The sequence below is a fragment of the Lottia gigantea genome (assembly GCF_000327385.1).
Source record: "Lottia gigantea unplaced genomic scaffold LOTGIsca_274, whole genome shotgun sequence".
NCBI classification, from domain to species: domain Eukaryota; kingdom Metazoa; phylum Mollusca; class Gastropoda; family Lottiidae; genus Lottia; species Lottia gigantea.
In genome coordinates this window covers 80,010-94,600 of record NW_008708870.1, presented here as the reverse complement: position 1 = coordinate 94,600, position 14,591 = coordinate 80,010, and the positions used below count along the sequence as shown (strand labels likewise).

The following is a 14,591-nucleotide window of genomic DNA, read 5'->3' as shown; positions in this document are numbered from 1 at the left end:
CTAATGCTATGGTTATTATATATCAAACTAATGCGATTGCTATTATATATCTAGCTAATGCTATGGTTATTATATATCAAGCTAATGCTATGGTTATTATATATCAAGCTAATGCTATGGTTATTATATATCAAGCTAATGCGATGGTTATTATATATCAAGCTAATGCGATGGTTATTATAAATCAAGCTAATGCGATCGTTATTATATATCAAACTAATTCGATGGTTATTATATATCAAACTAATGCGATGGTTATTATATATCAAACTAATGCGATGGTTATTATATATCAAGCTAATTCGATGGTTATTATATATCAAACTAATGCGATATTTATTATATATCAAGCTAATGCGATGGTTATTATATATCAAGCTAATTCGATGGTTATTATATATCAAACTAATGCAATGGTTATTATATATCAAGCTAATGCGATGGTTATTATATTTCAAGCTAATTCGATGGTTATTATATAACAAGCTAATGCGATGGTTATTATATATCAAACTAATGCAATGGTTATTATATATCAAACTAATGCGATGGTTATTATATATCAAGCTAATGCGATGGTTATTATATATCAAAGTAATGCGATGGTTATTATATATCAAAATAATTCGATGGTTATTATATATCAAGCTAATTCGATAAATATTATATATCAAACTAATGCGATGGTTATTATATATCAAACTAATGCGATGGTTATTATATATCAAGCTAATGCGATGGTTATTATATATGAAACTAATGCGATAGTTATTATATATCAAGCTACTGCGATGGTTATTATATATCAAACTAATGCGATGGTTATTATATATCAAGCTAATTCGATGGTTATTATATATCAAGCTAATGCGATGGTTATTATATATCAAAATAATTCGATGGTTATTATATATCAAGCTAATTCGATAAATATTATATATCAAACTAATGCGATGGTTATTATATATCAAACTAATGCGATGGTTATTATATATTAAACTAATGCGATGGTTATTATATATCAAGCTAATGCGATGGTTATTATATATCAAACTAATGCGATGGTTATTATATATCAAGCTAATGCGATGGTTATTATATATCAAACTATTGCGATGGTTATTATATATTAAACTAATGCGATGGTTATTATATATCAAGCTAATGCGATGGTTATTATATATCATACTAATGCGATGGTTATTATATATCAAGCTAATGCCATGTTTATTATATATCAAGCTAATGCGATGGTTATTATATATCAAGCTAATGCCATGGTTATTATATATCAAGCTAATGCGATGGTTATTATATATCAAGCTAATGCGATGGTTATTATATATCAAGCTAATGCGATGGTTATTATATATCAAGCTAATTCGATTGTTATTATATAACAAGCTAATGCAATGGTTATTATATATCAAGCTAATGCGATGGTTATTATATATCAAGCTAATGCGATGGTTATTATATATCAAGCTTATGCGTTGGTTATCATAAATCAATCAACCATTAAATTTTAATGAGTTTTAATCGAAATAAATAGATTATTGATCACCATAATGTAAATAGACTCACCTTAAAATCCATGGGTATTGTGTTCTGATTTTCTCACTGTCGATTCTAATTACTATCTGTCGTCACGTATTTTTTGGAATACACCTCTACTTAAAAGGATTGTAAAGAGGTTTTCTCAAAATTTTCAAGAGGTTTTCTTAATATTTTTTTTTCTTTTTATTGGTGATAGCAACAATTAGCACCATTTCAATTATCAATCAGACGTCTCAGAGAGTCCACATAACTAATAATGTTTATTTGGTATTTAGGTTTGTCTACTCAGTACCCCTTTCAGAGAGTTCACATAGCTAATAATGTTTATTTGGTATTTAGGTTTGTCAACTCAGTACCCCTTTCAGAGAGTCCACATAGCTAATAATGTTTATTTGGTATTTAGGTTTGTCAACTCAGTATCCCTTTTCAGAGAGTCCACATAGCTAATAATGTTTATTTGGTTTTTGGGTTTGTCAACTCAGTACCCCTTTCAGAGAGTTCACATAGCTAATAATGTTTATTTGGTATTTAGGTTTGTCAACTCAGTATCCCTTTCAGAGAGTTCACATAACTAATAATGTTTATTTGGTTTTTGGGTTTGTCAACTGAGTATCCCTTTCAGAGAGTTCACATAGCTAATAATGTTTATTTGGTTTTAGGGTTTGTCAACTCAGTATCCCTTTCAGAGAGTTCACATAGCTAATAATGTTTATTTGGTATTTAGGTTTGTCTACTCAGTACCCCTTTCAGAGAGTCCACATAGCTAATAATGTTTATTTGGTATTTAGGTTTGTCAACTCAGTATCCCTTTCAGAGAGTCTACATAGCTAATAATGTTTATTTGGTATTTAGGTTTGTCAACTCAGTATCCCTTTCAGAGAGTCTACATAGCTAATAATGTTTATTTGGTATTTAGGTTTGTCAACTCAGTATCCCTTTCAGAGAGTCCACATAGCTAATAATGTTTATTTGGTATTTAGGTTTGTCAACTCAGTATCCCTTTCAGAGAGTCTACACAGCTAATAATGTTTATTTGGTATTTAGGTTTATCAACTCGACATCCCTTTCAGAGAGTCCACATAGCTAATAATGTTTATTTGGTATTTAAGCTTGTCAACTCAGTATCCCTTTCAGAGAGTTCACATAGCTAATAATGTTTATTTGGTATTTAAGTTTGTCAACTCAGTATCCCTTTCAGAGAGTTCACATAGCTAATAATGTTTATTTGGTATTTAAGCTTGTCAACTCAGTATCCCTTTCAGAGAGTTCACATAGCTAATAATGTTTATTTGGTATTTAGGTTTGTCAACTCAGTATCCCTTTCAGAGAGTTCACATAGCTAATAATGTTTATTTGGTATTTAAGTTTGTCAACTCAGTATCCCTTTCAGAGAGTCCACATCTTTTTAACCTAATGATGATCAGATAACCTTCAGTTGATAGAATTCTTTTCTCTTAAACCAGTTGTAAATAAGTACGTATGATTCGGGAAAGATCAATGCCAAGAGATTCGACCAAGGACCAGCTGGAAGACAGGATCCTGGAGAACCTAAGTTGTTATACTGGTAATAAATGGTCCTTTCTTCCTTTTTTTAACTTCACTTCCAACTCACTTTACAAATATTCAACGTCCTTTTTAGTGTAAGAATATTTCAAAAACTTCAACATTGTTTAAACATCTTTTCTTTTCAAAATCAACCAAATTTCTAAAAACAAATTAACTTTCTCAAAACCAAAACTACTAAAACAATTAACTTTCTGAAAAATAAAACACGACAAGTAATTCCAAGGACGATACTCGACTAATCACTTGAAACCTGATTGAAAAGAAAAACATCTTCTGTAAGAACTATAGATAGTACACTGTATTATATATTTTATGTAAAAACCAGATGATAATACACGTTTTGTTCAATGAATATTGACTTACCAGATAGCTTCCGCCATTTGTCCATTAATTACTCTTTTTCCAAACATTTACAATGTAAACTCCATCAAGGAAAAGTTAAAGTAAAGAAAAGGAAAGGGGTATAAATCAATATACAGAGTATTTTAATAAAAACTTTAATCAACATGACGTGAGAAGGCGTGGAAGTAACATGGTGTGCATAGAATTCAATGTAAACACTTATGCAGGCTTCACACTGTTCTGATATTGACACCAGATGGTCATACCAATAAGGAAAGTTGAATTTCGGTCAAAGATAACCCCGCACTAGGACAGCAGCCAAACTAAGGCAGAAGTTAGTACGATGCCTCCAGAACGCCACACGATAACACCAAAACCAAAAGATGGCTTCATGACGCTTCGCGTGACCTGCCGATGGTATAAAACTTTCAGCCTACCTTGGCAGCAGACTGTAGAATAGTCAGAATCAACCAACAACCATCACTGGTCGGGGATCATCGGGAGCAGAACACACTCTACATTTCAAAATTATTTTAAATTCGACTGTCTTTCTGGACACCGAGGTCCCATCGTGATGTAATACGGTGGCTCCACAATGGATCCACGACGGAATTGCGAGGGCTCGTGTAGTCGTGTGTTCTTTCTAAATCAAGCGGACAGCTTCTTGTTTTCTTCGTAAAATGTCCGATGGCACATTAATAGTACGAAGTAAAACCGAAGATGACACTATATGACAGGATGCCTTCACGAAGGCCAAAATGAACACACAAATTCAACATGAAAATAAGCCTTCGCAACGCCCTTCGAAAATGTTTGCATGCCGAAGATGATGCCAACGCTCACGGAATAGCTGTAGGAGAGTGAAAAACTCAACCGGCGGTCATACGATTAAGATGTCCTCACGAATGACCCGATATTAATACGATCAGGCCCAAATTTGAACATTTCCTGCATCTGGTGTCAACTTCTGGACAGTGTGACGCGACCTTAAGTAAACCCGACACAACACTGTTGACGGTGTGTGTCAAAGCGTGAATAATTCGCGAACAATACGCAGCCTACGAAGTACAAACAAATAGAGCCAATAGAGCTGTACAATACAAGGAAAAAAATTGTGCAAGTATCAGGGTTAGTGGCGTATCTAGAAAATGCCTGAAGGAGGGGGAGGGGGAGCAAAAAATGATAGGTGTCTCTCCAAGGCGAGGCTCTAAGTTGCGGGTGGCATGAATTAAAGATGGCCTGAGACGAACCTTGCTTAATTTCACTTAAAATAAGATCTATCACAGGCCCTAAACCCCCCCCCCCCCCCCTAAATATGCTACTGGTCAGGATGTTTTAAGTCTGGAGTGAACAAAGTCTAGGGGATCATATACTTAACAAAATATCGAATACTTGTTGTTAATATCAAGAAAGATAAAATGAATTCTCAAGGGAACAATCTGGTTAAACATGAAAAACATGTCATGTTAACTGTTCTTTTGAGATTTTATGTTTTTAAGATTCTTTTTTGGAATTTCCCTCAGGCTTAATTAATTAGTTATAAAGGCAAATAAGAGAATCATTCGAGATTGGCATGAAATTCACACGAGACGTACCTCAATTAATCGATGCGATGCGACAGAGCGTCACGGCGATTTCCTTCCACGAAATTTTGCATGCAATGAATTATCTCCCAAAGTCTCTAAATTGAAGGACTATATTTAGGTCGCAAAATTACTATCACTAGGTAGGTAGGTAGGTAGGTCGCAAAATTGCTATCACTTGACAAAACACTGCAAAATATCGGAAGTAACGAGTCTCAAAGGAAGATACAACGGAATTCTCTATACATTACCGAGTCGGATACAGCTTTACGGAAAATGCCGAGGATTGCCGAATGTTGAGCGTAATGTTGATGTAATGTGATGTACACAAAAAGGCTGCCTAAACTATTATATGTGTCACATGTTAAAAATTCGCCAAGATCGGGTTTAACATTTCACTGCCGATTTAAGCGACGTGATCTATCGAAAATAACATGCTGGTTTGTTCCTACAACTACATGGAAACTTCACTTCAAAACTATGGTCAACTCTCCCTTTAAAAAAATAATTCATTTTTCATATCTCAAAGAGTTGAATCTGTCTGAATTCAGAGTGGTCGATAGCTCTTTATATCTTAAAAGACCGGATTCTAATTAAAACATCACACGATGATCAACAGAATAGAATAAACACTATTAACATTGTTCAAGCTATCATCAACCAGCCATTAGTACACGAGTTTGTTCATAAACAGCTATTAGTACACGAGTATATTTAAAAACAGCTATTGCTACACGAGTATGTTTATAAACAGCCATTAGTACACGAGTATGTTTATAAACAGCCATTAGTACACGAGTTTGTTTATAAACAGCTATTAGTATACGAGTATGTTTATAAATAGCCATTAGTACACGAGTATGTTCATAAACAGCCATTAGTACACGAGTATGTTTATAAACAGCCATTAGTACACGAGTATGTTTATAAACAGCCATTAATACACGAGTTTGTTTATAAACAGCTATTAGTATACGAGTATGTTTATAAACAGCCATTAGTACACGAGTATGTTTATAAACAGCCATTAATACACGAGTTTGTTTATAAACAGCTATTAGTACACGAGTATGTTTATAAACAGCTTTTAGTACACGAGTATATTTATAAACATCCATTAGTAAACGAGTATGTTTATAAACAGCCATTAGTACACGAGTATGTTTATAAACAGCCATTAATACACGAGTTTGTTTATAAACAGCCATTAGTACACGAGTATGTTTATAAACAGCCATTAATACACGAGTATGTTTATAAACAGCTATTAATACACGAGTTTGTTTATAAACATCCATGTTCTGTTTTGCCGATGGAAATTGACGATAATCCCAACTAGCGCCACAGGCAGGTTAACGCACACCCAAAAACCATCAAGATAGAATGTCAATATAGATGATATTTTATTCACAGTGTTTAATGGTAGTAGGTAGTGGTAAAATAACTGTAAAGCAATGACATCTTAGCCACGGCAAACAATTCTTAAAACAAATGGCGCCATGCCATAACAATCGAGACACAATTAACCAGACTTTTAAAGAACAGTGAATCGAGTAAAGAGTTCCACGTGCGCAGTCCTAGGAATATGCTTACGATAATAAAATAAATGTGACATGATAAAATTCTTGCTTGCATTTGTACTCCTGATAATCTTATGGATATAGAATTAACATAAATATCAAAATAAAAATATTTATTAGATGGATCAACTCGAATGACAACTCGAATACAACGCGAGTTATAAGGGACTGGTGAATCGCGTTATTAATAATAAAAAATAAGGTGCGCTATATGTGACACTTTTAGAATGTTTTCAAAAGATAAATCAATAAATGTTTATAAAACAGCACAACCCATTAGTAAACGAGTATGTTTATAAACAGCTATTAGTACACGAGTTTGTTTATAAACAGCTATTAGTACACGAGTATGTTTATAAACAGCTATTAGTACACGAATGGGTTTATAACAGCCATTAATACACGAGTATGTGTATAAACAGCCATTAATACACGAGTATGTTTATGAACAGCCATTAGTACACGAGTATGTTTATAAACAGCCATTAGTACACGAGTATGTTTATAAACAGCCATTAATACACGAGTATGTTTATGAACAGCCATTAGTACACGAGTATGTTTATAAACAGCCATTAGTACACGAGTATGTTTATAAACAGCTATTAGTACACGAGTGTGTTTATAAACAGCCATTAGTACACGAGTGTGTTTGTAAACAGCTTTTAGTACGCGAGTGTGTTTATAAACAGCCATTAGTACATGAGTATGTTTATAACAGCCATTAGTACACGAGTATGTTTATAAACAGCTATTAGTACACGAGTGTGTTTATAAACATCCATTAGTACACGAGTATGTTTGTAAACAGCTTTTAGTACACGAGTGTGTTTATAAACAGCCATTAGTACACGAGTATGTTTATAAACAGCCATTAGTACACGAGTATGTTTATAAACAGCCATTAGTACACGAGTATGTTTATAAACAACCATTAGTACATGAGTATGTTTATAACAGCCATTAGTACACGAGCATGTTTATAAACAGCTATTAGTACACGAGTATGTTTTTGAACTGCTATTAGTACATGAGTATGTTTATAACAACCATTAGTACACGAGTGTGTTTATAAACAGCTATTAGTACACGAGTATGTTTATGAACAGCCATTAGTACACGAGTATGTTTATGAACAGTTATTAGTACACGAGTATGTTCATAAACAGCTATGACTACACGAGTATGTTTATAAACAACCATTAGTACACGAGTATGTTTGTAAACAGCTTTTAGTACACGAGTGTGTTTATAAACATCCATTAGTACACGAGTATGTTTATAAACAGCCATTAGTACACGAGTATGTTTATAAACAGCTATTAGTACACGAGTATGTTTATGAACAGCCATTAGTACACGAGTATGTTTATGAACAGCTATTAGTACACGAGTATGTTCATAAACAGCTATGACTACACGAGTATGTTTATAAACAACCATTAGTACACGAGTATGTTTATAAACAGCCATTAGTACACGAGTATGTTTATAAACAGCCATTAGTACACGAGTATGTTTATAAACAGCCATTAGTACACGAGTATGTTTATAAACAACCATTAGTAAACGAGTGTGTTTATAAACAGCTATTAGTAAACGAGTATGTTTATAAACATAAACGAGCAAACTATATTGTAGTGTAAACCAGTAAACTATTTTGTTGTGTAAACCAGTAAACTATATTGAAATTTTAACCAGTAAACTATATTGTAGTGTAAACCAGTAAACTATATTGTAGTGTAAACCAGTAAACTATATTGTAGTATAAACCAGTAAACTATATTGTAGTGTAAACCAGTAAACTATATTGTAGTGTAAACCGGTCTACTATATTGTAGTGTAAACCAGTAAACTATATTGTAGTGTAAACCAGTAAACTATATTGTAGTGTAAACCAGTAAACTATATTGTAGTGTAAACCAGTAAACTATATTGTAGTGTAAACCAGTAAACTATATTGTAGTGTAAACCGGTAAACTATATTGTAGTGTAAACCAGTAAACTATTTTGTAGTGTAAACCAGTAAACTATATTGTAGTGTAAACCAGTAAACTATATTATAGTGTAAACCAGTCAACTATATTGTAGTGTAAACCAGTAAACTATATTGTAGTGTAAACCAGTAAACTATATTGTAGTGTAAACCAGTAAACTATTTTGTAGTGTAAACCAGTAAACTATATTGTAGTGTAAACCAGTAAACTATATTATAGTGTAAACCAGTCAACTATATTGTAGTGTAAACCAGTAAACTATATTGTAGTGTAAACCATTTTTAAACGGTTTAGATTGACCCCCTACATGATGAACATCGTAAATGTAAACTTCGTCTAATATTTTGAATGCAATAGTCACCTTTCTTGTGTCACAGAAGTTGGTATATGTATCTATTTGATTGTACTCAAAGGAATACAGCTAATCTGAAGCGTCTGTCAACAATACGGACTCACATCACTAAAATATTTTATGCAAATGATTGTATGAATGTAGTCCAGACTATTTTTTAGAAATGTAGTCAAGACTATTTTTAGACATTTTCTTTCTGTTTTTGCATGCCTAATTTTTGGTCTATATTTGGAATTTGATGTCTGAAATTGCATTATCTTTAAGATTTGGTGAGACGATGAGAGACCTAAAGGCGGAAGGCTAACCCTCCCTTCCCCGAAATCTAAAAACTGTCGTTTTGTGAACTGTCAAACTCTAGTGGATGAGTATAACTGGTAGTAGTCTACTTTCAATTTTAGTAGCTCAAAATTTTCATGGTCATCATATATTAATTTTTTTAGGAGACTTTAAGGATTGACCAGGCTTTCATTCGACATATTGGATAGCTTTCAACGATATTTCTGGAAAAAGTTGTAGACGAAGAATATTTGAATTTGTGCAACAGCAAGTCTATTATAGTAAAATAGGTGTAATGATATCTGTAAGTTAGGCCGGAAATCTATTCATTGGTGTAAAGTGGCGACATATTCTAAACTATACAGTAGTAAATTTCTAAACGTAGTAGGGAGAGTTTACATCGGCAGTATTATTTGTCAAAACGCTTGGACAGAGAAATAAACTTATGAACAGTAGAAAAAATATGAACATTGCTACTTAATGGGAGGTCTGAATTGCCAAATAGAAGAGAAGAGATAGAACGATGGTGAGATGGAATGAGATTTATTGTCATGTTGCGCATTTTTGAGAATAGTCTGCAATGGAGTAAGTAATGCTCCGAAACCTCGAAGGGATGTCCACATAAACATGATGAAGTGTCACTGATGTGCATAAGGAATTTGTGAGCTTGCAAGGTACTCTTACAATGCCATAATCTGGTATGGAAAATTTGGGGAGAACGATCACCTAAGTAAAAATATGCAGGGACAGAAGATTTAGAAATATATTTTGAGAGCTCGTTTTTTAGTGTAGACAGAGAAGAAGAATTACGAATGGTGATGGGTAAGTCATTCCAGGTTTGTATAGTATAAGGAAGGAAAGAAGAGTTATAGGAAACTGTTTGCCAGGGCAAAGTGCGAAGCTGAGAACCGTGTCGAACATTATATGGATTTACAGTTAAAACATTCGGGGAATCAGAATACTTAGATATTGAGGTGTCATTCTGTTTATCATTTTATAAAATAGAATAACTTGAGGTGAAAATCTTCGATCACTTAAACTAGTTAAACCAGATTCTTTATATAAAATAGAATGAGATGTGAATCGAACAAGGCCTGTGATTGAATGGATAACATCCACATTTAAAAGCGTCGTTTTGAGAACAATTATTCCATAAATTATCCGCATAATCATAAATTGATAAAATAAATTGTTTATACAACGTTTCAAGAGATTTACGAGAGAGTCGATACAGGCGAAGACAGGCGACCATATTTGAGGTTTTAAAAACTAAATAATCAATGTGAGATGTTCCATTCTTACTAAAAAATTACACCTAAATGTTTGTGCTCATCTGTATCAGTGAGAACTGTATGGTTAAAATCGAGGCTAAAAAATGAAGGATCGTGTTTTCTAGAAAAAGTCATACATTCGGTTTTCTGGGGGTTAAAGGTGTCTTTCCATTTGACAGAACAAAGGTGAATACGTTTTAAATCTCTGTTAAGGGTAAAACGGCACACCATATATATATCAGTATGATGATCTTAATGAGAATTAATATGAACATCACTTTCTACTAATATGTCCTAGATACAATCGGCTCTGGGGGGAATATTTAACATATGATTTTCTTATTATACAAATTTATACCTTTTCCTAAATATTATATAATATAATATCTCTCGTCATGTATAGCTAAGGACATTTCTTGTTTTGTGTATTTTTACTTTTGAGGAAAGTAAAAAGGGACCACGATTTTATATGATATATTTTGTGTTATATATTACTTTTGTATTCTGTTATTTTATTGTACATGTACCATATTTCTATATTATATCACTACCTATTTCGTCTCTTCACTGTAAATTATTGTATTGCTTTCATATTTGTATGCTGCCCACAAAGAGCGTAATAAATCTGATCTTATAAAGGTAAATAAATCATGTATAAGACTCTCAATGAAAGTATCTTTAGATATAAATGGTTTTTAATGTATAATCTCTGTGACGGCTGGCATAAACGAAACATATGTATAATTTTTACAGAATAGCCTATAAATAGGGTTTCGGGAACAAGCCAAGTCTTATGTTATTCCGTCACCAAATACAATGTAACAAAATACAGAAAATATAAATGAATAGATAAATAAATAAATAAATTGGCATATTAATATATATAATAATATAACAATAAAGTAATTTGATAGTTACTACAGTTGATTGTGTATATATATATGAAAGAAACTGTGCAAAAGTGCATACAGTGTCCACACCAGACAGGGGTCGACATCACCAAGTATTCCGTCCTTCCACAAGCACAAATGAAGCTACAGACAAAGACAGCCGGGCTGGTAACTGGAGGCTGTATTAGCTTTCAATAAAATGACATGGCGGAAGAAGACCGATGTTGTTCATGGCGGTATACAGAAGTGTAATTGAAATCGAGTTCAAATATAGTTTGGGGAGCAGACAGTGATTTGAATTCGATTTAAGATCAGGGTATGTAGGCACAATCAGCAAAATACAAAAACGAAACATTGTCGCCAATGTGCAACTGTGTTTATCAACTGTTTTAGATCACCTGCTGCCAATGTGCGACTGGGTTTGTCAACTGTTTTAGATCACCTGCTGCCAATGTGCAACTGTGTTTATCATCTGTTTTAGATCACCTGCTGCCAATGTGCAACTGTGTTTATCAACTGTTTTAGATCACCTGCTGCCAATGTGCGACTGGGTTTGTCAACTGGGTATCACTTTCACAGATTTCATATTAGTAGTTGTTAGATTATTTCAAATATACAGTCAGGTATAATATCAAAATTTCACTTATTATTCATTGAGTTCTGATAATCTAATATCAAAGCTTCATAGTTGGGTAAATTATTCACATCCATATTAAATTAATATTTAACATTATATTCTGAATAAAAATTTTGAAAGTAAGGGTAGAAAAAAAACCCAAAACATGACCACGAAAGTGAAATATGACAGTCCATGATGGTTGGAGCTAGAATTGAAACGACTCAAGTCAAGTCAGTTGAGACGAAATACAAAAAAAAAAATGGTGATAAATTATCATCAGATCTCATTGCATTGATTTTAATATTGAAGAGAATGTAAAATATTTATAATATACGAAGATACCCTGTTGTTGTCGTCTATAGTATGTAAATATTTTATCTTTTCCTTGTGTGTATATATTTAGTAACTAGGGTTGTCATCAATTCTTGGTAAAATAAAACACTTTTAATCCATTTTCGAGAGAACAAGTTGTTATTTAATCCATATTCAATTCATATATACATAATATCTTAGCATGCTTTCAGCTTAATAGCTTCTTCAGAGATATAAAATGATTTTAACTTTTAACAATATACACCTTTCAGAGGTAACTATTCAAAACATATATATTAAACACCGTTATCCCAGATTATATTTTATAACACTTTAATCACATTTCTCTCAATAAAGAATGTTTATTATATTAAATATAACATAATTAAAGAAATAACATAAGATTGAAAATAGACTTGGCAGTAATAGTATAGTAAATACACATCTTATGTCCAAAAAGTATTTCGGGTATTTCGGTATTATAAGATCAATGAAAGTATTTCTACCTCTACCTCTATCTTTATCTTCATCTTCATCTTCATCTTCATCTTCATGTGTCAATTGCGTAAGTTTTTGTTTTACTTGTTATAATTTTTCACATCATTGTTAGCGTTATTTATCACCTAAATATATATTTTTTTGCATTTTTCATCTTGCTTTATATATCCCCAAACCCAGTTTGACTTATTTGCATAATTTGATCCCAACATTTTCACGCTAGCATATACAGTTTCCTCCTGTTACATCTGCTGTACATTCCCTTCTAACCCCAAGTTATTTTCATTATGCTCCCCAACTACAACAACCACTGGCAAGAAGCCAGAAATAGAAACACTAATCGTCAACCAAACCAATATCACGTACCCTACAACGGCCCTGTCTTCCATCGACCTCTACCACCTACCAATCGCCGACCACCAACCAACCCATCCAGCTATATCCCACCCCATCGCCGACCTACCTACAACACACCTCTCTACCAATCAAGAGGTAACCATCGACCTGACCAACAACAGAAACGACTACCAGCCCACCGACGCCAACCAGTCCCCACTCATAAGGAGGAAGAACCCTTTGTTTTGCAGTGCCTCCATCATTTGGCAACCCTTACCCTTCAACAGCAAGGCCAACCAGCGTTTACCTTCAAACGCAAAGTCTCTGAGTTGGATAGTTTTATCCGTCCAGCAATGAAAACATCAGCTGTCGACGCGAATATTAGATCCCTCAATCGGACATGGCTCTGTAAGGTTACGCAGGTCCTGATCGACCATTACCAAACCACACTTCAAGAGAAGCTGACCACCATTCGTACCAAGTCTTTATCATCACCTGCCGTCGACCGCATCGTTTCTCATGCCCTGTCCTGGGCCCGTCGCTCCTATGGGAAACGTCTCACTCAAGCTGTAATTTTCAAATTCTACCAAACAATCAACGAAACAAAAACCAGAGTAACCATATCTCTACCAACTGAAATGGACACTACACCTGCACCTTCTAGAGCTACCACGCTGCCGAACCAAACCCCTAAACGAGCCCGAAGTTCACCTACCCCTAGTCCAGCAGACATAGGTAAACGCTCTCGTAGAGAGGGCACACCCCTTCTCTTTTCACTTTCAGACTCGTCTTCCCCTTCCACACCATCTGAATCTTCACCACGTGATCCAGGATCCGCCAACCTTTCTTCCTTCTGTGCGTTTTTGGACCAGCAAACCACCCCTCAGTCTCCATCCAAGTCGAGACATGTATCCAGACCTTCCCCTCCGCGAACGAGATCCCAGTCCGTTCCCAATGCTACAATTCTAACAACTACCAAACCAGTACCAATCACACCGTCGACGACCATTATATCCGCTACCAAACCGTATTATCACCAAACCAAGGACAAATCATTATGGAAACTACCTGCTCTAAAGAAATCAACCTTAATAATTGGATCATCTAACCTGAATCGAATTACCAAAACCAGTTCAGACACCGAAATACATTCTTACCCCGGTGCCCAAATCCATCACATACAGTCAATCCTGGAATCATACGACCATGATCCCAAACCTACTACCATTATTCTTCATGTAGGCCTCAACAACCGTGATCAGATACCAAAGACCTCCTTTAACCAAGCCCAGAAATTAATCGCCACAGCCAACAAAACCTTCCCAAACTCCAAGATCCTCTTCACATGTATACCCATTTCAAATAAAATCTCGAAGAAAGCACAACAGAACCTCAGCACCCTCAACAACATG

At 34.1% G+C, this 14,591-nt stretch overlaps 2 protein-coding genes across 2 annotated transcripts; one reads left to right on the top strand and one right to left on the bottom strand.

The window, feature by feature from the left end:
- Positions 1-1,007: 1,007 nt before the first annotated feature.
- On the bottom strand, positions 1,008-1,508 carry LOTGIDRAFT_144931 (hypothetical protein; the record flags this gene model as incomplete). The annotated part of the gene is made up of 1 exon (XM_009056407.1): positions 1,008-1,508. A coding segment is annotated over one exon (501 nt), but the record flags the coding sequence as incomplete, so codon positions are not given.
- A 4,276-nt stretch (positions 1,509-5,784) lies between these two features.
- LOTGIDRAFT_144954 (hypothetical protein) lies at positions 5,785-8,274 on the top strand (the record flags this gene model as incomplete). The annotated part of the gene is made up of 6 exons (XM_009056406.1): positions 5,785-5,838; positions 5,908-6,351; positions 7,021-7,266; positions 7,350-7,577; positions 7,813-8,025; positions 8,053-8,274. Coding segments are annotated over 6 exons (1,407 nt in total), but the record flags the coding sequence as incomplete, so codon positions are not given.
- Positions 8,275-14,591: the final 6,317 nt, after the last annotated feature.